The sequence below is a fragment of the Nomascus leucogenys genome, chromosome 14 (assembly GCF_006542625.1).
Source record: "Nomascus leucogenys isolate Asia chromosome 14, Asia_NLE_v1, whole genome shotgun sequence".
NCBI classification, from domain to species: domain Eukaryota; kingdom Metazoa; phylum Chordata; class Mammalia; order Primates; family Hylobatidae; genus Nomascus; species Nomascus leucogenys.
In genome coordinates, this window is record NC_044394.1 from 11779197 (window position 1) to 11804221 (window position 25025).

At 44.3% G+C, this 25025-nt stretch overlaps 1 protein-coding gene across 1 annotated transcript; it reads left to right on the top strand.

Moving 5' to 3' along the window:
- Positions 1-245: 245 nt before the first annotated feature.
- Positions 246-17767, top strand: EPCAM (epithelial cell adhesion molecule). The gene is made up of 9 exons (XM_003262356.4): positions 246-605; positions 4507-4614; positions 4846-5086; positions 6576-6641; positions 7795-7858; positions 9711-9812; positions 10528-10728; positions 15912-15956; positions 17320-17767. The coding sequence occupies exons 1-9, from the start codon at positions 530-532 to the stop codon at positions 17359-17361; spliced, it is 945 nt and encodes a 314-aa protein (XP_003262404.1). The 5' UTR covers positions 246-529; the 3' UTR covers positions 17362-17767.
- Positions 17768-25025: the final 7258 nt, after the last annotated feature.

Sequence of the window (25025 nt, forward strand, 5' to 3'; positions counted from 1 at the left end):
CAAGGCTTCAGAGCAGCGCTCCTCTGGTTAAAAGGAAGTCTCAGCACAGAATCTTCAAACCTCCTCGGAGGCCACCAAAGATCTCTAACGCCGCCATGGAGAGGAAGCACCTGGGGCGGGGCGGGGCGGGGCGGAGCGGGGCGCGCGGGCCCACACCTGTGGAGGGGGCGGTGCCCCAACGGCAGCGCCGGGGCTGGGGGAGGGGAGCCTACTCACTCCCTACTCCCGGGCGGTGACTCATCAACAAGCACCAGCGGCCAGAGGTGAGCAGTCCCGGGAAGGGGCCGAGAGGCGGAGCCGCCAGGTCGGGCAGGTGTGCGCTCCGCCCCGCCGCGCGCACAGAGCGCTAGTCCTTCGGCGAGCGAGCACCCTCGAAGCGGTCCAGGGACCCCCCTCGTCGCTGTCCTCCAGACGCGGACCTGCGCGCCCCTCACGGTGCCTGGCCGGCTCCTCGTGCCCCACTCCCGGCGCACGGCTTCCCGCGAGTCCCCGGCCCCTCCCGCGCCCCTCTTCTCGGCGCGCGCGCAGTATGGCGCCCCCGCAGGTCCTCGCGTTCGGGCTTCTGCTTGCGGCGGCGACGGCGACTTTTGCTGCGGCTCAGGAAGGTGAGGCGCGGACTTGGAGCAGAGTTGTGGAGTTAGGCTGGGCTGGGGGGCAGCGGCCCCCGGCCCCCGAAACGGGAATAATAGGGAGGGGACCAAGAGGCCGCGCTTTCCAGCCTGGAGACCGGACGACGCGACAGTGCCCCGGCCCAGGCCCTCCGCGCGGTAGGAAACGGCGAGGCGGCGCTCACTCGCGGCGTCCCGGGGAGCTGCCTCACTTTGCAGCTTTGCTCGCCTCGGTAGGGAAATGGCCCGGGGCAGAGGCGGGGGACAGGCGGGGAACGGTGTGGCCACGTCCAGGTTTCCTGCGGCCATCGAACCGGTGTCTCGCGCCCTGGCGCACCCACGTCCTCGGTTCGGGGTGGCCTTGGGGTTCTTTGGAACAGCCCACAGCCCCACCCGGTGGCGGAGTCTCTGCGACAGGGACCAGCGGGCTCGCCCTTGTCCTTGCAGCGGGCCCCGGATGTGGGCCTCAGGCGGGGACAGGTGCCCGCGGGGAGGCCTTCAGGGCCTCTATGCACCTGCGCGCGGCAGGCGGCCTGGACTACACAGGGCGTGTGGGTGTTTTCCCTTTTCTAAGGATCATATGAGTAATGCCAAGCTTATTGTAGGGAACGCAGAAATAATAACCGTAAAGAGTAGAAACCTATAATCCCAGCATTTTGAGAATCCCATAATTAGTAATTTCTTTCTTTTTTTTAATTTAATTTTATTTTATTTTATTTTATTTTATTTTATTTTTTGAGACTGAGTCTTGCTGTGTCCCCAAGCTGGAGTGCAATGGCGCGATCTCGGCTCACTACCACCTCCGCCTCCCGGATTCAAGTGATTCACCTGCCTCAGCCTCCTGAGTAAAGTAGCTGGGATTACAGGCGCGCGCCACCACCCCCCGCTAATTTTTGTATTGTTAGTAGAGACTGGGTTTCTCCATGTTGGTCAGGCTGGTCTCTAACTCCTGAGGGCATGATCCGCCCGCCTCGGCCTCCCAAAGTGCTGTGATTACAGGCGTGAGCCACCATGCCCGGCCTATTTTATTTTTTTATTTGAAACAGCCTTGTTCTGTCGCCCAGGCTGGAGTGCAATGGCACTATCTTGACTCATTGTAGACTACGCCTCCCGGCCTCAGATCATCCTTCTGCCTCAGCCTTTATGCCTGGCTAATTTTTGTATTTATTATTTATTAATATTATTATTATTTTTGAGACAGAGTTTCGCTCTTGTCGCCCAGGCTGGAGTACAACGGCACAATCTCATCTCACTGCAATTCAGGCGATTCTCCTGCCTCAGCCTCCCAAGTAGCTGGGACTACAGGCATGCACCACCACGGTCAGCTAATTTGTATTTTTTGTAGAGACGGGTTTCGCCATGTTGGCCAGGCTGGTCTCGAACTCTTGACCTCAGGTGATCCACCGACCTTGGCCTCCCAAAGTGCTGGAATTACAGACGTGAGCTACCGTGCCCGCCGAATATTTGTATTTGTAGAGACGAGATCTTGCTATGTTGCCCAGGCTGGTCTCGAACTCCTGGGCTCAAGTGATCACTCCGTCTGGGCCTCCCAGAGTGCTGGGATTACAGGCGTGCGTCACCACACCCGGCCTTAAAAACAAGATTTAAAATGGTGACTGGTATGTTGCACCATTATTCAAATGTTAGACATGTAGTTTGATTTCAGTTTCTCTTAACTGTGGAATAAACAACTTGGCTGCCGTGTCTCTCTCTCTCTCTCTTTTGGAAACAGTGTCTCGGTCTGGCGTTCAGCCTGGAGTGCAGCGGCACATTTACAGCCCACTGCATCCTCCATTTCCCAGGCTCAAGCAATGCTCTTACTTGGACCTTCCAAAGTGCTGGGATTACAGGCATGAGCCACCGGTCCGGCATCTCTTGATTGATTTGTAAGATGGTGCCTAGAAGTGGAGTGGCGTTTGCCAAAGGTCTCTGGAAGGGCTTTTACACTTTCACCAATGGAGTGGCCTAAATTCAGTAATTATACTCTCAAAGTAATGCACTTTAGTCAACTCATGTTTTTCTGGCTTCAATCTGGGACTACATGCTTAATGTTAAATTGCTTTAAAGTGGTCATAGCTGCTACAGGTTTGTGCTCAGAAAGTCTGCACCCGACTGGTCTGATTTAAATTTCATGCCCCTTAGGGATGAACAGTGTGTTTTAAGCAAGTACAGGATGGGGCTGCAGAAGATTTAAACGCTTGAGAACAAGTGCTGTATTTTCCCCTTTTGTGACCCCAGTATTGAGTTTAGTGTTGGGCAAATTAAAGGTGGTTCATATCGATTATAACTTGAACAGGGAAAAATTGAAGTCAACTTAGGGTACTTGAGATACAAAGGATCAATATAAAAACTCTGGTTTGTCGTGCTAGCTTTTTCTTTTTTTCCCTCTTCAGTTGAACTGAGGAGATAGTTTTTGTTTTTAATGATTGTGCTCTTTTAACTAGACAAAAGGAATTAGATAGTCTTGCCAATTCGAAGTTAAATGAACTTTTGAGGTTGTTAAGGACAAAACTATTAAACTGACATCAATAACCCAGAATGGGCTGCTTAGTATCACTTTCCAAATCAGGTACTAGGATTTAATTTAGTTAGGAAACTCACTTATAGGGAGGACTACAACTGCATTTGAAAGTGTAATTTTTCCAAGATATAAAATGGTTTAAAGATTGAATATATTCGTGTTAAGCCCCAAAGGAAACATCCCTCATTTAACAAAATGGGGTGGGAGAGCGAGAGGTGAGGATTCGCAGATCCTAGAATTGGAATTGTTGATTTTTTTGTAAAAGAGGCAGTGACAGCTGGGCATGGTGGCTCACGTCTGTAATCCCAGCATTTTAGGAGGCTGAGGTGGGTGGATTACCTGAGGTCAGGAGTCCTAGACCAGCCTGACCAACATGGTGAAACCCCGTCTCTACTAAAAATACAAAAAAAAAGCCGGATGCGGTGGCTCACACCTGTAATCCCAGCACTTTGGTAGGCCGAGGCGGGCGGATCACGAGGTCAGGAGTTTGAGATCGGCCTGGCCATTATGCTGAAACCCCATCTCCACTAAAAATACAAAAATTAGCCAGGTGTGTTGGCGGACCCCTGTAGTCCCAGCTACTCGGGAGGCTGAGGCAGGAGAATCGCTTGATCCTGGGAGACAGACATTGCAGTGAGCTGCGATTGTACCACTGCACTCCAGCCTGCGCGACAGAGTGAGACTCTGTCTCAAGAAGAAAAACAAAAAAAGGCAGTGACTAACAGGGGTGTTATTTAGCAGGACAGGAGTGTGGAAGGAGCTAAGACTGGGAGTTTCACAAAGACAAAGCTAGAAATGACGCTTGGAGAGCTGTGTTCTTGTTTTAAAAAATTGTAACAGGAGGCCAGGCACAGTGGCTCATGCCGATAATCCCAGCACTTTGGGAGGCTGAGGCGGGAGGATTGCTTGAGGCCAGGAGTTCAAAACAAGCCTTGGCAAAATGGTGAAACCCCATCTCTACAAAAAGTTAAAAATTAGCCAGGCATGGTGGTGCATGGCTGTAGTCCCAGCTACTTGGGAGGCTGAGACGGGAGGATCACTTGAGCCCAGTAGGTCCAGGCTGCAGTAAGCCAAGATTGTGCCACTGCATTCCAGCCTGGGCCACAGAGTGAGACCCTATCTCAAAAAAAAAAAAAAAAAAAATCAAAACAGGAATGCATGCAGATTAAACTATGTGTCTGTATACAGTATGCAAACTTCAGCAAGTGCCAGGCACTTAGGCAGTAGTCTATAGCTGAAAAATAAGACATTCAGCACCACTTTTTAAGGTTTTGTGTCCTTGTAACTTTAGGCATTATTATTACAATATAACTTTGCTGGGACATGAGAGTTAATAGATCCACATTTTAAAGTAGATTTTTTTTTTTAATTTTCTAGAATGTGTCTGTGAAAACTACAAGCTGGCCGTAAACTGCTTTGTGAATAACAATGGTCAATGTCAGTGTACTTCAATTGGTGCACAAAATACTGTCATTTGCTCAAAGCGTGAGTAAAATATCCTTATTACCTGTAAGCTTTATTTTGACTTAATACTTCTTTAATTGATGTGCCTTGAGTTGGAAAGAGTTTTATTGGCTTAAATCTGAATCATGTTATAAAGTAAGTGTGGGAACACATAAGTTTCAAATAATCTTTGACCCTGGAACTTTAATTTTTTTTTTCATGTGATCATGAAATCAGTTATTTTTCAGTTTGGCATTAAGGTTTCTTTTTCAGTGGCTGCCAAATGTTTGGTGATGAAGGCAGAAATGAATGGCTCAAAACTTGGGAGAAGAGCAAAACCTGAAGGGGCCCTCCAGAACAATGATGGGCTTTATGATCCTGACTGCGATGAGAGCGGGCTCTTTAAGGCCAAGCAGTGCAACGGCACCTCCACGTGCTGGTGTGTGAACACTGCTGGGGTCAGAAGAACCGACAAGGACACTGAAATAACCTGCTCTGAGCGAGTGAGAACCTAGTGAGTGGGGCTGCCAATACTACTTGTTTTCATGCTGTTCAGATTCATTTAATTAAATTTATTTTTGATTATGTAATACGATTTCATGGTTTAGAATTCAGAAGATATGAGTGTCCAGTGAAAAGCTTCTGGCCGGGCGCGGTGGCTCAAGCCTGTAATCCCAGCACTTTGGGAGGCCGAGGCGGGCGGATCACGAGGTCAGGAGATCGAGACCATCCTGGCTAACACAGTGAAACCCCGTCTCTACTAAAAATACAAAAAATTAGCCGGGTGTGTTGGCGGGTGCCTGTAGTCCCAGCTACTCGGGAGGCTGAGGCAGGAGAATGGCGTGAATCCGGGAGGCGGAGCTTGCGGTGAGCGGAGATCGCGCCACTGCACTCCAGCCTGGGGCACAGAGCAAGACTCCATCTCAAAAAAAAAAAAAAAAAAAAGAAAAGCTTCCTTCTCATTCCAGTCCCCCCCGCTACCTAGTGGACCTCCACAGAATTGATGTTATTCATTATTCTATAACCTTCCAGAGATAGTTGATGAATTTGTTATATATCTGTTTTGTTATTTTTACATAAATGGTAGCATACTAGGTATAATTTTTCTTTTATATCTTTACTTAACATTATTCAGTATTTCATAATTGCATTAGTAGTAAATGTATGTAATTTAACCTATGTATTTGCTCACTGATTGTGTTTTAAAAGTGAGATATGCTTGTTTTAGGGATTGTTTAATGAAAAGGAACAGAAACCCACTCACGCTAGCTTAAGCAAAAAAAGACTTCATTGGAAGGGACTAGAAACTGGAAAGGATGTCAGGACCAAAGTGGGCACTTTCTGTTTTTCTATTTTGGTCTTCTAGAGCCTCGTTGTCACTTTTCTCTTTGTGCCCTTTCTTTTGTTTTTTCTTTTTTCTTTTCTTTTTTTTTTTTTTTGAGACGGAGTTTCCACTCTTGTTGCCCAGGTTGGAGTGCAGTGGCACAATCTCAGCTCACTGCAACCTCTGCCTCCCGGGTTCAAGCAACTCTCCTGCCTTAGCCTCCTGAGTAGCTGGGACTACAGCTATACCACACCTGACTAATTTTTGTACTTTAGTAGAGATGGGGTTTCACCATGTTGGCCAGGCTGGTCTCCAACTCCTGACCTCAGGCAATCCACCTCCCAAAGTGCTGGATTACAGGTGTGAGCCACCATGGCCGGCCCTTTCATGCCTTTTCATCTTTTCAGTTGAACAGGGCATGACACTGCCAGCTAAACTTTGACTTCATGTGACTTTATGTATTGTGCCTAGGGAACAGACGGTCAATATTAGAAAGGGTGTTCCCTCCTGGGTGTGTCCTTTATGAAGGATATGTAAGGGAAGAAATTATGGGAATATCTACTGCATAAATTTTTTTTCTCTTAGTCCTTATAATTCAAGAATTTTAGGATTAGCTTATTAGGAAAATAGTATAAAAGACTGAGTTAGAGTTAACTGACATTGTCTTTTTACTTTATAGCTGGATCATCATTGAACTAAAACACAAAGCAAGAGAAAAACCTTATGATGGTAAAAGTTTGCGGACGTAAGTGCAATTAAATGCATCATATTATTCTTGCACAATTGGTGGCTCAAATCTTCCATCCTACACCGTTAGAAAAACCAAGTCTAAATGCTTTTTTATATTTCTGAAAAATAAAGTTACTTGAAATAGAGTTGCAAGAATAGCACAGAGATTCCGGGAATACACTTCACTCAGATTCACCAATTAACATTTTGGCACATTTGCTTTTTATATGTGTATGTGTGGATGAATATGTGTGTGTGCTTTATATTAGTGTATCTATGCATGTATAAATATTTTTCCCAGAAGCACATGAGAGCAAGTTGTAGACATTAGGCCCCTTTACTCCTAAGTACTTTAGTGTATCTTTTGCTAAGAACAAAAGGCATTCTTTTATATAAACCACTATACAACGATCAAATTTAGGAAATTTTTTTTTTTTAGACGGAGTCTCGCTCTGTCACCCTGGCTGGCGTGCAGTGGCGTGATCTCAGCTCACTGCAACCTCCACCTGCTGGGTTCAAGCGATTCTCCTGCCTCAGCCTCCCAAATAGCTGGGACTACAGGTGCCTGCCACCACGCCCTGCTAATTTTTGTAGTTTTAGCAGAAACAGGGTTTCACCATATTGGCCAGGCTGGTCTCAAACTCCTGAACTTGTCATCCTCCCCCCTCCACCTCCCAAAGTGCTGGGATTACAGGTGTGAGCCACCTCACCCGAGCCTTGATGTTTCCTCTTAACTAAAAACAGGTTATGCATTTTTGACAGGAAAACTACTTAAGCGATCTTGTGTCCTTTATAATACTTCACATTAGGAGTTGCATGATGTCAGCTTGTCCCTTTACTAGTAATGTAAACTTTGGTTAAAGTGGTATCCACCAGGATTTTCCACTGTGAAGTTACCATTCTCCCTTTGTAATCCATAAATAATCTATGGGCAGATACTTGGATACTAAGTAAATGTTCTTTTTCTAATTAAACTGGTACCCAGCAGTTTGAATATCAATGGATGATTCTAGCCTGAATCAATTATTATTATGATAGTTGCAAAATGGCAGAAAAATTTTAACTTTAATGACAATTTTAGACCCTGAGCTATCTGCTTAAAGAGTAGTGCTTCTTACTGTTGTGTGGTACAAACATTTTTTTTAATACAGATTTTAAATTCTTTACAGTGCACTTCAGAAGGAGATCACAACGCGTTATCAACTGGATCCAAAATTTATCACAAATATTTTGGTATGATTTTTTAATAAGTGAGCTTTAGCAGACAGTTGGTGAGACAGTATGTTTTGAGTATAAGGACAGCCAGTGATTTAAGTGGTGGTTAAATGCACTTACTGGAGCAACAGTTTCAGATGTGAGTACTTAATGTGAATTTCCTGTTACTGTTTTTCTGTTTGTTTGTTTCTTTAAGACAGACTATTGCTCTGTTCCCCAGGCTGGAGTGTCATGGCAAGATCTCGGCTCACTGTAATCTCTGCCTCCAAGGTTCAAGCAATTCTCATGCCTCAGCCTCCTGAGGAGCTGGGACTACAGGCACATGCCACCATGCCCAGCTAATTTTTGTATTTTTAGTGTCGACAGGGTTTTGCTATGTTGGCCAGGCTGGTCTCGAGCTCCTGGCCTCAAGTGATCTGCCTGCCTCAGCCTCTCAAAGTGTTAGGATTAGCGGTGTGAGCCACCACGCCCGGCCCATTGTTTTTGGTTATCATTGTTTTCCTTCCATAGCCTTTGAAAAGCCTAGTTTTACCCCTAAAGAAAACATAGTATCTCTTAGTATCTCTAAAACATTTGAGTTTTCTTATCCTGGAGAACCTGTCCCTGTGGATGAGCTCCAGTCACATCTTAAAGTAAATATGCACCAAAATTACTTTTGTTAAATGTAGTTTTGGTGCATATTTACTTTAGGATGTTACTGGAGCTCCCATCTTCTCTGCTTTAGGGAACTAGTCCTTAACCAGTTAGCCCTTACTTAACTCTTTAAACTCTGGTTTAAAAAATAAAAAGAAGCTTGAATAGTGTGACAGAACTCTTTAAAGGCAGTATGAATTTGTTCAAGACTCTTTAGAACATGATGGCTGGGTGCAGTGGCTCACGCCTGTAATCCCAGCACTTTGGGAGGCCGAGGCAGGTGGATCACAAGATCAGGAGATCAAGACCATCCTGGCTAACACAGTGAAACCCCGTCTCTACTAAAAACCTACTAAAAAGTTAACCAGGTGTGGTGGCAGGCGCCTGTAGTCCCAGCTACTCGGGAGGCTGAGGCAGGAGAATGGCATGAACCCAGGAGGCGGAGCTTGCAGTGAGCCGAGATCATGCCACTGTACTCCAGCCTGGGCAACACAGAGAGACTCTGTCTCAAAAATAAAACAAAAAAAACAACATGGTAAATGCATACTGCGTTTTACCTTGCATTTCTTTTTCTTTCTTTTCTTCTTTTTTTTTTTTTTTTGAGATGGAGTTTCTCTCTTGTTGCCCAGGCTGGAGTGCAATGGCGTGATCTCAGCTCACCACAACCTCTGCCTCCCAGATTCAAGCAATTCTCCTGCCTCACCTTCCCTGGTAGCTGAGATTACAGGCATGTGCCACGACGCCCGGCTAATTTTGTATTTTTAGTAGAGATGGGGTTTCTCCATGTTGGTCAGGCTGGTCTCGAACTCCCGACCTCAGGTCATCTGCCCACCTCAGCCTCCCAAATTGCTGGGATTACAGGCATGAGCCACTGCACCCGGCCTTACCTTGCATTTCTTTAGTAATTTAGTTTTAAAGTAGTTCTAATCCAAATAAAATACTTTCATATCTTATTTAAAAATCTTTTCAATATAAGAAAATTCTCTTAGGAAAAATTGTACATTGTAATTATGTTTGGTTGCATGGCTGTCTTACTTCCCTTTGATAGATTTAGAGACCTCCCAAAGATTTCTTGATTAGTGATAAACTTAATTATCCACTAATGGAAAGGAACAGTGAGTGATGCATGTAGATTATAGAAAATCAAACACTGAATGTTCTGATTCCCAAATAATGTTATTTTCAAATGATTTTGATTATATTAGTATTAATTTGTATTATTCAATTTTTTCCCCAGTATGAGAATAATGTTATCACTATTGATCTGGTTCAAAATTCTACTCAAAAAACTCAGAATGATGTGGACATAGCTGATGTGGCTTATTATTTTGAAAAAGATGTGAGTATAATCTTCTTTATTCTATTCCTGTGTTCAGGAATGTAGTCTATCATGCCTCAATGAATTAAATATATTTCATCACCTTTTTCTCCACTTATAGATCAACCACATGGTTCTGCTGCTGCCATTAATTTTGTCCTCCCTGTCACTCACATGCATCTTGCTTGTTTGTATATTTATGCCTCTTATCAAATTGTTCTGCCTAAAATATCTCTCCTCTTTCTTATAATTCTTATTTATTATCTACTTGGTGGTTACTTAGTTTGTGCATATATGCTCCCCTATGATATTTATAATTTACACAAATAAGAGTCTGTTAAAAAAGACTATGTAACTGGTATGATTAAAATATTTTGTTTAAACTTTAATATAGTATAGTGAGGTATTTTCTGCTGAAATACGAGGTTTGCTTCAAAATAATCTGGGCAGGGGTGAAGGGATAAAAGGAAGAAGAGATGAAGTAAGAGAGGCTGTGTGTTGTCCTTGCATCTGGGTGATAGGTACATGGGCATCATTGCACTACTCTACTTTCGTGTATGTTGAAAGGTTCCTGTAATAAACAGTTTTTTAAAGTTCCAATAGATTAGACTGTTATCACTAAAACCATAAAGATTCTTGGCAGCGGTTCTTTTGGCATACAATTTGTATGTAATTATATGTGGCCATGGTTGGTTTTCTTAAATATTTTTAATTCCTTTTCTCCTTTTCAATGCAGGTTAAAGGTGAATCCTTGTTTCATTCTAAGAAAATGGACCTGACAGTAAATGGGGAACAACTGGATCTGGATCCTGGTCAAACTTTAATTTATTATGTTGATGAAAAAGCACCTGAATTCTCAATGCAGGGTCTAAAAGCTGGTGTTATTGCGGTTATTGTGGTGGTGGTGATAGCAATTATTGCTGGAATTGTTGTGCTGGTGAGTACAGAACAAGTAAAATTTCATTTAAGGGTATATTTTTTCAAGAAAAAGTAATAATGGCTGGGCGCGGTGGCTCACATCTGTAATCCCTACACTTCGGGAGGCTGAGACAGGTGGATCACTTGAGCCCAGGAGTTTGAGACCAGACTGGGCAACATGGCAAAACCTTATCTGTACTAAAAATACAAAAATTAGCCAGACATGCTGGCTTGCACCTGTGGTCCCATCTACTTAGGAGGCTGACATGGGAGTAGTCAGTTGAACCCAGGAGGTCAAAGCTGCAGTGAGCCATGATCACACCACTGCGCTCCAGCCTGGGCAACAGAGCAGGACCCTGTCTCAAAAAAAAAAGAAAAAAGGTAATATGAAAAAGTAACATCCATATTCCAAAACATTCGGGGAAAAAAAATCTTCATTTTTAAATAATTTTTTATGGTGAATGAATGTATTGTATTTCTGGTCTCTTTTTACAAAAGTTATTTTATGAAGCAAGAAAGGACACTAATAGTAAAAAGCTGTGGCTGTGCACCTCACAGGCCAGTTAAATTGCCATCTAGCAGCAAGTGTCTTTCAGTTCTCACTGCAAACAATTCAACACCTAGTGCAAAATACCTGAACCCCCAAACCACTCAATGAGATGAAACAACAGAACACAAAGTTAACGTTAGCCATAGAAAAGAGTTAAAAGTGATATGTGAATCAATACTTCCAAGTAAAGATGAGCAAATTGAATTTAACAGTGCTTCAGCAAAAGAATGTATTGCTTGAAGAAGTAAAAGGTTTATTTTAGGAATGTAAGGATACTTCGGTATCAAGAAATCTTACTAACACTGGCCAGGTGTGATGGCTCAGGCCTGTAATCCCAGCACTTTGGAAGGCTGAAGCGGGTGGATCACTTGAGATCAGGAGTTCAAGACCAGCCTGGCCAATATGGTGAAATCCTGTCTCTACTGAACATACAAAAAATTAGCTGGGCGTGGTGGCACGTGCCTGTAATCCCAGCTGCTCAGGAGGCTGAGGCAGGAGAATAGCTTTAACCTGGGAAGCGGAGGTTGCAGTGAGCCAAGATCATGCCACTACACTCCACCCTGGGTGATAGAACAAGACTCTGTCTCAAAAAAAAATTTAAAAAAAAAAAGAGGCCAGGCACGGTGGCTCACTCTCAGCACTTTGGGAGGCTGAGGCGGGTGGATCACGTGAGGTCAGGGGTTCGAGACCAGCCTGACAAACGTGGAGAAACCCCATCTCTACTAAAAATACAAAATTAGCCGGGCATGGTGGCTCATGCTTGTAATACCAGCTACTCAGGAGGCTGAGGCAGGAGAATCGCTTGAACCCAGGAGGTGGAGGTTGCGGCTGAGATCATGCCATTGCATTCCAGCCTGGGCAACAAGAGTGAAACTCCGTCTCAAAAAAAAAAAAAAAAAAAGATCTTACTATACTAACACAACAGAATTCAGAAATAGGTTTGAGCGTATTTGGGAACTTAGATTTCCAGTTCAATCAACCATGTTTGGCTCTCCATCTGGAACAAAACGAAAGTTGAATTCCTATTTCACTCCACCAGGCTGGCCATATTGCCCAGCTGTGTGAGGGTGGCATGTCCAGAGCACAGCAGTAGGAAAGGAGTTGGGCAGTGTATCCATTTTCAAAGACATTTACATTTTTAAAAATATAAAAAAGTAAAGTCCCAAGAAAATTAATTGAGGGAATGTTTGTACAACATTGTGGTAGGGGAAACCATGTAAGGCAAGAAATCAAGAATCCATGAAAGAAAAGATACATATATGTGTATGTATATTTTGAGAGAGTGTCTTGCTGTGTCACCCAGGCTGCAGTGCAGTGGCATGATTATAGCTCACTGCAACCTCCAATTCCTGGACTTAAGTAATCCTCCTGACCCATCCTCCCAAGTAGCAAGGACTACAGATATGTGCCACCATACCTGGCTAATTTTTTAATTTTTAGTAGAGATGAGGTCTTGCTATGGCTGCCGAGGCTGAGCTTGAACTCCTGGGCTCAAGCAATTCTTTTGGCTTAGCCTCCCAAACTGCTGGGATTACAGGCATGAGCCATTGTACCTAATCCTATATATATATATTTTGGCTTCATTAAAATTAAACATTTTATATGGCAAAGAAACCGTAAAGTAAAAAATATCAACGATAGGCATGAAAAAAATATGGTGCATAAAGCAAAAATGGATGTTATACATAATATACAAAGAGTTCTTACAAATTGATGAGGAAACCTAAAGAAAGAATGACAACAGGTAGGGATAGAGAGTTAATAGAAATTTCAGATGGCAAATGGACACGAGTTGTTAATGCTGGAAGTCTGATTGTCCTGTAGAAATAAATGAAAACACAAGTGCAGTAAGGAAGCACATTCAGTTATTGTATCATAGCATTGCTTATAAGAGTGAATCTGGCCAGGCGTGGTGGCTCACGCCTATAATCCCAGCACTTTGGGAGGCTGAGGCAGGTGGATCAACTGAGGTCGGGAGTCCGAGACCAGCCTGACCAACATGGAGAAACCCCGTCTCTACTAAAAATACAAAATTAGCCAGGCATTGTGGTGCATGCCTGTAATTCCAGCTGCTCAGGAGGCTGAGGCAGGAGAGTCACTTGAACCCAGGAGGCGGAGGTTGTAGTGAGCCGAGATCATGTCATTGCACTCCAGCCTGGGCAACGAGAGCAAAACTCCGTCTCAAAAAAAGAATAAAAACAAACAACAAAAAAAGTGAATCTGGAAAATAGCCTGAGTGTGTATCAGTAAGAGAGTAAATTGTGTTTCTTGTATCTACAATAGGGAATAATGTCAATGAGTTTGATCTTTATCTTTGGATCTGGAATGGTTGCTATGATGTTGATACAGGCTGTGCACAAGGTGTTGATGATACTGCATGATCCCATTTTTAGACCCCAAAACTTAGATGCATGTGTTTATGTATGATATTTGTATTAGTGTGGAAAAGGAGGATGTGGAAGAATGTACCCCAAACTGTTAAATTTCTTTCTTTTTTTTGGAATGGAGTCTCGCTGGCCAGACGCAGTGGCTCACGCCTGTAATCCCAGCACTTTGGGAGGTCGAGGCGGGCGGATCACGAGGTCAGGAGATCGAGACCATCCTGGCTAACACGGTGAAACCCCATCTCTACTAAAAATACAAAAAAATTAGCCGGGTGTGGTGGCGGGCGCCTGTAGTCCCAGCTACTTGGGAGGCTGAGGCAGGAGAATGGTGTGAACCCGGGAGGTGGAGCTTGCAGTGAGTCGAGATCGCACCACTGCACTCCAGCCTGGGGGACAGAGCAAGACTCCGTCTCAAAAAAAAAAAAAAAGAAATGGAGTCTCACTGTGTTGCCCTGGCTGGAGTACAGTGTCATGATCTCGGCTCACTGCAACCTCCGCCTGCCAGGTTCAATTGATTCTACTGCCTCACCCTCCTGAGTAGCTGGGACTACATGCGGAAGCCACCATGTCCAGCTAATTTTTGTATTTTTTAGTAGAGACAGGGTTTCACCATATTGGCCAGGCTGGTCTCGAACTCATTACCTTATGATCCGCCTGCCTGGGCCTCTCAAAGTGCTAGGATTACAGGCATGAGCCACTGTGCCTGGCTTCTTCTTTTTCTTCTTCTTCTTATTTTTTTTTTTTTTTTTTGAGATGGAGTCTTGCTCTGTTGCCCAGGCTGGAGTGCAGTGGCACGATCTCGGCTCACTGCAACCTCTGCCTCCCAGGTTCAAGCCATTTTCCTGCCTCAGCTTCCCAAGTAGCTGGGACTACAGGCGTGCACCACCATACCTAGCTAATTTTTTTTGTATTTCTAATAGAGATGGGGTTTCACCATGTTGGCCAGGCTGATCTCGAAATCCTGATGTCAGGTGATCTGCTCACTTCGGCCTCCCAAAGTGCTGGGATTATAGGCGTGAACCACCATGCCTGGCCTAAACTGTTAAATTTCTTTAAAGATGATTCATTGTTTCCTTTTTTTCTTTCTTTCTTTCTTTTTTGTTCTCCCATTGGATCCAGCATTGTTTTTTATTTTATTTTATTTTTTTGGTTTGTTTCACTTGTGGTAGACTTTTTTTTGTTTAGTAGTGAAAATTTTTATTTTATTTTATTTTATTTATTTATTTATTTCAGACAGAGTCTCCTTCTGTTGCCCAGGCTGGAGTGCAATGGTGCACGATCTTGGCTCACTGCAACCTCTGCCTCCCGGGTTCAAGCTATTCTCCTGCCTCAGCCTCCCGAGTAGGTGGGATTACAGGCGACTGCCACCACGCCTGGCTAATTTTTATATCTTTAGTAGAGATGGGGTTTCACAATATTGGCCAGGCTGGTCTTGAACTCCTGACCTAAAGTGATCCACCCACCTTGGCCTCCGAAAGTGGTAAGATTACAGGCATGAGCCACCGTGCCTGGCCTATTTTATTTTTATTTTTTTTTTAGAGATGTAGTCTCACTCTGTCACCCAGGCTGGAGTGCAGTGGCGCCATCTCGGCTCACTGCGACTTCTGCTTCCTGGGTTCAAGTGATTTTCCTGCCTCAGCCTCCAGAGTAGCTGGGATTAAGGCGCCTGCCACCACGCCTGGCTAATTTTTTTGTATTTTTAATAGAGTCGGGGTTTCATCATGTTGGCCAGGCTAGTCTTGACCTCCTGACCTCAAGTGATCCGCCCGCCTTGGCCCCACAAAGTACTGGTGAGCCACCACGCCCAGCCCACCTTATTTATTTTTAAGAGACAGGGTCTTACTCTGTAGCCCAGGCTGGAGGGCAGTGGTGCAATCTCCACTCACTGCAACCTCTGCCTCCTGGATTCAAGCAATTCTGGTGCCTCAGCCTCCTGAGTAGCTGGGACTACAGGTGCGCGCCATGACACCTGGCTAATTTTTGTATTTGTAGTAGAGATGGGGTTTCACCATGTTGGCTGGGCTGGTCTGAAACTCCTGACCTCAGATGATCCCCCCGCTTCGGCCTCCCAAAGTGCCGGGATTACAGGCATGAGCCACTGCACCGGCGTGAAATTTTTAATTTAAGAAACAATAAATGTTTATGGATAGATGTTAAAATTAGTTTTTTTCAGATCAAAATTATGTCCATTAAAAGCATATATGTCCGTTTAGATAACCTTTTTTTGAGTAGCAGTCCTAAAACAATAGTTGTCTTTCTTCCACTCAGGTTATTTCCAGAAAGAAGAGAATGGCAAAGTATGAGAAGGCTGAGGTAAATGGATTACTTACCTAAATAGAAAGGCCCCTGTTGAATCTCTTACTCCTAATCACTCTACCTTCCTACACACTGATGCATTTCACTTATGCTGGCGTCCCTGTATACTTTTGTGTTTAGGTTCTTAGGGACAGTCTTAGAATGTGCTCTTACCTAAATCTTCCTGCGTGAGTCCCATGGCAGATCACCATCTATTTTCTGCCTCATAGAAGAGTGGAATGGGAAGCCTATGGTTTTTATTTTACAAAGCGTCAACATCTAACAGAATCTTCTAAAGGCATACTCCAGTGGATTCACCTTGGAGAAACTCATTGTGACTAATGATCTGATTTATTATCTCTATGCCAGTGAAATAATCATTTAATATGAACTTAATTTGTCATAATCTATTGTGTACTAACTAGTCATCTATACTAGTATGACATCAAAGTGTCAGATTGTTAGTGTGTTTTAGTCCCTTGGAATTGAATATGAACGCTTGTCCTTGAACCCTATCAATAACATTTTTCATATATCTATCAATTTTTGTGTATCTTTGTAGTTGTATATGGGCCACTTACTAATATTTTAGCAAGTAATAAAAATAGAAATGTTAAGGAATATTGGAAAAAATCTAATAGAACCAGAAAGTTCTAGCATTTTTTTCCCATTCTGTAGTAGGTCATCTGGCTTATTTTGTTTGGTGACCATGAGTCTAGAAGACTAACCCTGAATTGAACTGTAACAGACAGGCAGAATGACAATGTAGTGTTGTAGTGCAGAGCAGTACAGACCTGGGTTTGGCTGGACAAAGTTATATAACCTCTTTAAGCCTCCATGTTTCCTCATCTGTAAAATGAGGATAATAGATAGTATGGACCTGTTGCAAGGATTAAATATAATCGGTGTAAAGTGTTGGTCCCATGCTTGCCACATAAGAAAATATTTGTCAACAGAGTAGTAGTCATCGTTATCATTGTCTCAGTTTGCCTGTAACTAGTTGTGTGATCTGAGACAATAATTTTGAACTTGAGTTTCCCCACATATAAAATGAACGATTGATAATAGAAAGTAAATCAGTTTTTTCCTAGCCTTAAAAATAGTATGCATTTAATAAAAATCTTATTCTTAAAGATCTAGCTTACCTCCAACTTGCCTCAGTCACTTTGGCGATCTTGTCTCTAAATAGAACCTTGAAAACACTTAAATGTGTGTTTCCTTGCAATATAGCTTTTTCTTTTTTTATTTAAATAAGTCTTATAAACATGGAAAAAATTATCTTGTGTTCCTTTAATTTCATTTTTATTTAATACTATTTTCAGAATGACCAAAAGATTGAAAAATTATTTAGAATTTCTTTCTGTACTTTTTCCTGTTTCAGATAAAGGAGATGGGTGAGATGCATAGGGAACTCAATGCATAACTATATAATTTGAAGATTATAGAAGAAGGGAAATAGCAAATGGACGCAAATTACAAACGTATGTGCATGGGACGAAGACATCTTTGAAGGTCATGAGTTTGTTAGTTTATCGTATATTTGTAATAGTGAAACCTGTACTCAAAATATAAGCAGCTTGAAACTGGCTTTACCAATCTTGAAATTTGACCACAAGTGTCTTATATATGCAGATCTAATGTAAAATCCAGAACTTGGACTCCATAGTTAAAATTATTTATGTGTAACGTTCAAATGTGTGCATTAAATATGCTTCCACAGTAGTTTGAAAAACTATCTGATTTGTGATTGAAAGCTGCCTTTCTATTTACTTGAGTCTTGTACATACATACTTTTTTATGAGCTATGAAATAAAACATTTTAAACTGAATTTCTTAACTTGGACATTTCAAATTTCTTCTTCTTTTTCTTTCTTTTTTTTTTTGAGACGGAGTCCCACTCTGTTGCCAGGCTGGAGTGCAGTGGCACAATCTCGGCTCACTGCAACCTCCGCCTCCTAGGTTCAAGCGATTCTTCTGCCTCAGCCTCCCGAGTAGCTGGGACTACAGGCGCCCACCACCATGCCTGACTAATTTTTTTATTTTTAATAGAGACGAAGTTTTACCATATTGGCCACACTGGTCTCTGACTACTGACCTCGTTATTGGCCCACCTCTACCTCCCATAGTGCTGGGATTACAAGCGTGAGCCACCAAGCCCGGCCTCTTTGTTTTTTTGTTTTTGTTTTGTTTTTTCTTTCTTTTTTTTTTTTGAGACAGGATCTTGCTCTGTAGCCTAGGCTGGAGTGCAGTGGCACGATCTCGGCTCACTGCAGGGTTCAAGCGATTCTCCTGCCTCAGCCTACCAAGTAGCTAGGATTACAGGTGCCCACCACCATGCCCGGCTAATTTTTGTATTTTTAGTAGAGACAAGTTTTCTTTTTCTTCTTTTCTTTTTTTTTTTTTTTTTGGTGAGACAGGGCCTTACTCTGTTGCCCAGGCTGGAGTGCAGTGGCACGATCTCGGCTCACTGCAACTTCTGCCTCCCGGGTTCAAGCAATTCTCCTGCCTCAGCTTCCCAAGTAGCTGGGACTACAGATGTGCACCACCGTGCCCGGCTTATTTTTGTATTTGTAGTAGAGACGGAGTTTTGCCATGTTGGCCAGGCTGATCTCGAACTCCTGACCTCAAATGATCCACCCACCTTGGTCTCCCAAAGTGCTGGGATTACATGCGTGAGCCACCGTGCCTGGCCCTATTTACTCTTTATTAAGTGGAAGTGGATCATCATAAAGGTCTTGATCCTCATAGTTTTCACTTTGAGTAGGCTGAGGAGGAGGAAGAGGAAGGGTGGTTCTTGCTGTCTCCGGGTGGCAGAGGCAGAAGAGGTAGAGGAGGTAGAAGGGAGGCAGGTGCACACTGGGTGTAACTTTTATTGAATAAAATGTGTTTAAATGTACCCGCACAATTCAAACCCATGTTCAGGGTCAGTTGTAGTTGTGACAGACCCAATGGCCCACAGAGTCTAAAATGTTTATTGGAAATGTTTGCTGACCCCTGCTCTAGGATGCTGGGGGAAAGCTATTCCTAGGTAGGTGTCTCAGCAGACACGGAAAGCAGCCTATAATATTGCCCCAGCAGGTGGGGTATGGGACAGATGCTCAGGGAGGCTGCTGGCTGCTGTCCACCGCAGGCCCAGAAGCGTCCTGGAGAAGCCACCCCATGCTGCAAGAGCCGGATGATGGAGCAGCCCTGGATGCTGCAGGAGCCTGTTAAACCAGGACACCAGAGCTAGGAAACAAAACCTTCCTTTTCAGTGCCTCTCTAGCACCCTCTGCTGACAGAGCTTCAGATCCATTTTCACAGAGAGGTGCAAAGGGTGAATTTGCTTTTTAGTTTTGTGTGTGTGTGTGTGTGTGTGTGTGTGTTTTGAGATGGAGTTTTCACTCTCGTCTCCCAGGCTGGAGTGCAATGGCACGATCTCAGCTCACTGCAACCTCCACCTCCCAGGTTCAAGTGATTCTCCTGCCTCAGCCTCCCAAGTAGCTGAGATTATAGGCACCCACCACTACACTTGGCTAATTTTTTTTTTTTAATTTTTGGTAGAGATGGGGTTTCATCTTGTTGGCCCAGGCTGGTCTTGAACTCCTGACCTCAGGTGATTCGCCTGGCCTGAATTTGAAACTAAGAGGCAATAAATTAATAACTGGCACACTCTTCAACCCACTGCCTTCTAGACTCTCTCCTGTCTCTTGTGAAGCTACTTTCGCTAAGGTCAACACTGACCTGCTAATTGCTAGTGATCCTCTTCCCCCGGTGTTGAATCATTTGCTTTCTCTGCAGCTTATCACCATGATGACTTCCCCATTCTCTACCCTAGTGTGTTTTCTTTTTTTTCCTTTGGCTTCACTGGCATGAATCTCTCCTGATTTTTTTCCTCTTCTACTGATTCTGTAATACTGATGTTCCCAGAATTTGTCCTTAGTTCTATTTTTTCTCCCTTTTTCTTCCTGGAGGATTTCATCCATTCTCTTGCCTTTGTTATCTTCTGTGAGGCTCAATGAGAACAGAAGCACCATCTCCATTTCTGTTCTTTTTTCCTGAGATCTATAGTAAAGTATGTATATTTCACATAACTAGTTTTTAATGATTTAATCATCTTCATCCACAAACGTATTTTATAGCTTGTATTCTCAGAATCAATTGATGGCATTGCCATGAACCAAGTCCCAAATTCCTTCTCTTTTACTTCCTCCATTGTTTAGTCGCTAGACCCTGTGATTCTCCCTGAGAAATAAATGCTCCTCTAAACTGCCTTCTCTTACACACTTTCCCTGGTCTCTTTATCAACAATGTATTCCCTCTCCAGCCCAAACCTCATATTGCTCCCAGGATTATTTGCCTAAAGTTGATCACAGCACTTTTTTACAACACAAGATGTACCCCTTTCCCCTGCCAGAGGGGCATATATAAAGCCTTTCAGTCTGGCCCTGTAGTGAGCACCTTTTCTCCTTTTGGCTGTCTGGCATCCCATCTCCTCTGCAATTTGGGAAGAATTATCTGCATGTTTTGTGACAGCGAGGTCTCTACCTCCCTCTTCAGAAGTTTAAGGGCAGAGATCTCTCATAGTTCTCAGCATCCAGGGCACAGGCACCCCCACACAGGACTTGCAGTCTTGTGATGGAAAGAAGTAAGAACAGTTGAGAAAACACCCATGGGCAGTGGTGGCATGTGACCAATGGCAGTTATAGGCATGTTGCAGTGGTGGCATCCCAGCCCTTGGTCATCTCTGCCCTACGTGACCCTGTGGCCATCCAGCTGTGGTTGCTCTCCTTGGCCTCCCTTGGCTGCTGATTCCTCTCCCCTCCCATTGCCAATACCCTGTTCCAGAGCTTTATCATATGCCTGGATTAATTTAATTTCTGACTTTCCCAATACCAAATTCTCCCCACTCTCAATCCTTTCCCAACGTCATTCCCAGAATAACTAAAATCTAGTCACAATCTACCTTATTTCTCACTGTACCTCCAATACATCAAATTTTCCTGCATTTAAGATTTCCCTTCCCATTCCTCAAATGTTCCTGTTCTTCCTCCTTCCTTCCTCCCTCCGTCCCTCCCTCCCTTTCTTCCTTTCTTCCCTTCTTTTTTTTTTCTTTTTTTTCCCTGAACAGGGTCTTGCTCTCTTCCCAGTCTGGAGTGCAGTGGCACAAACACAGCTCACTGTAACCTCTACCTCCAGGGCTGAAGTGATCCTCCCGCCTCAGCCTTCTGAGTATATATAGGACCACAGGTGTGCACCACTACGCCTGGCTAATTTTTTAAATTATTATTTTTTTGAGTCAGAGCCTTGCTCTGTAGCCCAGGCTGGAGTGCAGTGGTGCAATCTTGGCTCACTGCAACCTCTGCCTTCTGGGTTCAAGCAATTCTTGAGCCTCAGCCTCCTGAATAGCTGGGATTATAGGCACCCACCACCACACCCAGCTAATTTGTTGTATTTTTAGTAGAGATAGGGTTTCACCATGTTGGCCAGGCTGAAATAATTTTATAATTTTTTTGTAGAGACAGGGTCTCACTGTGTTGCCCAGGCCAGTCTCGAACGCCTGGACGCAAACATCCTCCTACCTTGGAGGATGCAACACCGAAGTGTTAGGATTACAGGCGTGAGCCACTGTGCCTGGCCCCTCTGTCCTTCTATACCTTGACTAGGGTTCTATCTACCTTGGAGGATGCAATACCGAAGTATTGGGATTACAGGCGTGAGCCACTGTGCCTGGCCCCTCTGTCCTTTTATACCTTGACTTGGGTTCTGTCCTGCCTTTGCCGATGTTCTTTCTTAGGCTTGGGAAACCCTCTGCTTAGTCAAGGCCTAGCAGATCTTCTTTTACAAATCCTTTCACCACTTTAACCTCATGTTTTTCTACTATCAACACTAACAGCACTTTTGGTAGATACACTTTCCCAATTCTTTCCTACCATCCTAAGACATGTTCCCCCTGCCTCATTAAAAATTTCCACTGAAGGCTGGGTGCTGTGGCTCATGCCTGTAGTCCCAGCACTTCGGAGGCCAAGGCAGGCAGATCACCTGAGCTCGGGAGTTTGAGACCAGCCTGACCAACATGGAGAAACCCCGTCTCTACTAAAAATACAAAAGATTAGCTGGGCATGGTGGTGCACGCCTGTAATCCCAGCTACTCAGGAGGCAGAGGCAGGAGAATTGCTTGAACCTGGGAGGTGGAGGTTGCGTTGAGCCGAGATCGTGCCATCACACTCCAGCCTGGGTGACAGAGCAAGACTCCGTCTCAAAAAAAAAAAAAAAAAAAAAAATTTCCACTGAAGGCGGGGTGTGGCAGCTCAAGTCTGTAATCCTAGCACTTTGGGAGGCTGAGGCGAGAGGACTGCTTGAGGCCAGGAGTTCAAGACCACCTGAGCAACATGACAAGATGCCCCATCTCTAAAAAAATAAAAATAAATAAAAATTCCCACTGACCTTAGCCTTCTAACAAGCTACTATTCCCATCTCTCTTTTTCCTTCTTATCAAACTTTATTTTTTATTTATTTTTGAAATGGGGTCTCAGCCTGTCGCCCAGCTGGAGTGCAGTGGCGCAATCTTGGCTCATGGCAACCTCCTGAGATGGGATAATTCCCTTGACCTTGACCCCCTTTGTGGGCAGGAACTGGAGTGGCTCCTTTCAGCCCACTGCTGGCCACTTTTTGGAAGAGGAAATGTGTGAGCAAGCAGTGTGGGAACCAGAGTGAACGAATGCTGGAACTGGTTGGTCGATCCTCTCTGGCGGGAGCAGGCTCTGTACGGCCCTGGCAGCAGCGTCCAAGCCCCTGCCCTCTTGGCACCTGGGTTCTTGTCTGGCGTCCAGGAAGAATCAGGACAAAGGAATGGATTGAAGGGGTAGTGTATGCGGAGGATTTTACTGGGTGATGGAAATGGCCCTCAGTGGGATGGCAGCTGGAATGGGGATGGTGCAGGAGGTACCCTCCAAAGTTAGCTGCGTCTGTCTGCAGTCTCTGACATTCAGTAGCTTCTCTGCTCGCTGCTCAGCCGCTTATGTTGCTCTGCCAGCTGAAGTCATTATGGGCACAGGATAGGGGCATGGCAGGCCAAAAAGGTAACATTTGGGCAGAAAAATGGGGTCAGCTGTTTTCACTTAGGGCCATGGTTCCAGGCCTTAGGGGTGGGGTTTGGCCAGTAGCCCAGCCATTCTGTACCACTCTGCCTCCCAGGCTTAAGCCACCCTCCTACCTCAGCCTCCCAAGTAACTGGGACTACAAGAACCCACCACCACGTCTGGCCATTTTTTTTGTATTTTAGTAGAGATGGGGTTTCACCATGTTGGCCAGGCTGGTCTTGAAATCCTGACCTCAGGTGATCCACCCACTCAGCCTCCCAAAGAGCTGGGATTACAGGCATGAGCCACTATGCCCGGCCCCTTTCTTATCAAACTTTAAAAGGGAACTAGCCCATTCTGCTTTCAGACTGAACTGTTCAACCTATAGAGTTTCCGTTCCCCATGTCAACCAACCAAACTGCTTTCTCAAAAAATGACTTAATGGCCGGGTGCGGTGGCTCACGCCTGTAATCCCAGCACTTTGGGAGGCCGAGGTGGGTGGATCACCTGAGGTTGGGAGTGCGAGACTAGCCTGACCAACATGGAGAAACCCCGTCTCTACTAAAAATACAAAATTAGCAGGACGTGGTGGCACATGCCTGTAATCTCAGCTACTCAGGAGGCTGAGGCAGAAGAATTGCTTGAACCCAGAAGGCAGAGGTTGCAGTGAGCTGAGATTGCCCATTACACTCCAGCCTGGGCAATAAGAGCGAACCTCTATCTCAGAAAAAAAAAAAATTCAGATCCTTTGTCCATTTTTACTTTTTATTTTATTTTATTTATTTAGAGACAGGGTCTCGCTCTGTCCAGGTTGGAGTGCAGTGGCGCGATCTTGGCTCATTGCGTTCTCCGCATCCTGTGTTCAAGCCATTCTCCTGCTTCAGTCTCCCAAGTAGCTGGGATTACAGGCACCCATCACCACAGCTGGCTAATTTTTTGTATTTTTTTAGTAGAGATGGGGTTTTTACCATGTTGGTCAGGCTGGTCTCAAGTGCCTGACCTCCAGTGATCCGCCCGCCTCGGACTCCCAAAGTGCTGGGATTACAGGGGTAAGCCACCGTGCCCAGCCGCTTTGTCCATTTTTAAATTGAGTTCTTTATCTTCGTATCATTAAGATGTAAGATGTATATGTTCTGGATACACAAGCCTATTATCAAGTATAAGTTTTGAAAATAATTTCTTGGCTGGGTGCAGTGGCTCACGCTTGTAATCCCAACACTTTGGGAGGCCAAGGCCGGCGGATCACTTGAGGTCAGGAGTTTGAGACCAGCCTGGCCAACATGGTGAAACCCCATCTCTACTAAAATACAAAAATTAGCTGGGCGTGGTGGTACACGCCTGTAATCCTAACTACTCAGGAGGCTGAGGTAGGAGAATTGCTTGAACCCAGAAGGCAGAGGTTGCAGTGAACCGAGATTGTGCCACTGCACTCCAGCCTACATGACAGAGCAAGACTCAGTCTCAAAAACAAAACAAAACAAAATTTATACGATAAATAAATAAATAAATAAATCAGTTTCAACACCAGCTGGTGCAGGGGGAGGGCAGGAATAAATGGAAATAATTTCTCCAAGAAAATACAGAGAACATAAAAAGATACTCAACATTATTAGTCATTCGGGAAATGCAAATCAAAACACAATAAGATACCATTTTCCACACACTAGGATAGCAATAATCAAGAACACAATATAATAACAAGCATTGGTGAGACTTTGGAGAAGTTGGAACCCTCATACATTGCTGATGAGAAAGTAAAATGTTGCAATTGTTTTGGAAAATATTTTGGCAGTTACTTAAAATGTTAAACATAATCATATGGGTTGTAGTTTAACATAAGTATTACAGTTAAACATATGTTAAAAGGCTGGGGCCCGGTGGCTCACATCCCAGCACTTTGGGAGGCCAAGGCAGGCGGATCACCTGAGGTCGAGAAGTTCCAGACCAGTCTGACCAACATGGAGAAACTCTATTCTACTAAAAATACAAAATTAGCTGGGCATGGTGGCACATGCCTGTAATCCCA

What these genes read in the sequence shown, in the direction of transcription:
- EPCAM (XM_003262356.4), top strand. Translation starts at nt 530, where the DNA reads ATGGCGCCCCCGCAGGTCCTCGCGTTCGGGCTTCTGCTTGCGGCGGCG. An exon ending in TTGCTGGAATTGTTGTGCTG is followed by an intron (nt 10,729 to 15,911) that starts GTGAGTACAGAA and finishes TCTTCCACTCAG; the next exon opens with GTTATTTCCAGAAAGAAGAG. An exon ending in CAAAGTATGAGAAGGCTGAG is followed by an intron (nt 15,957 to 17,319) that starts GTAAATGGATTA and finishes TTCCTGTTTCAG; the next exon opens with ATAAAGGAGATGGGTGAGAT.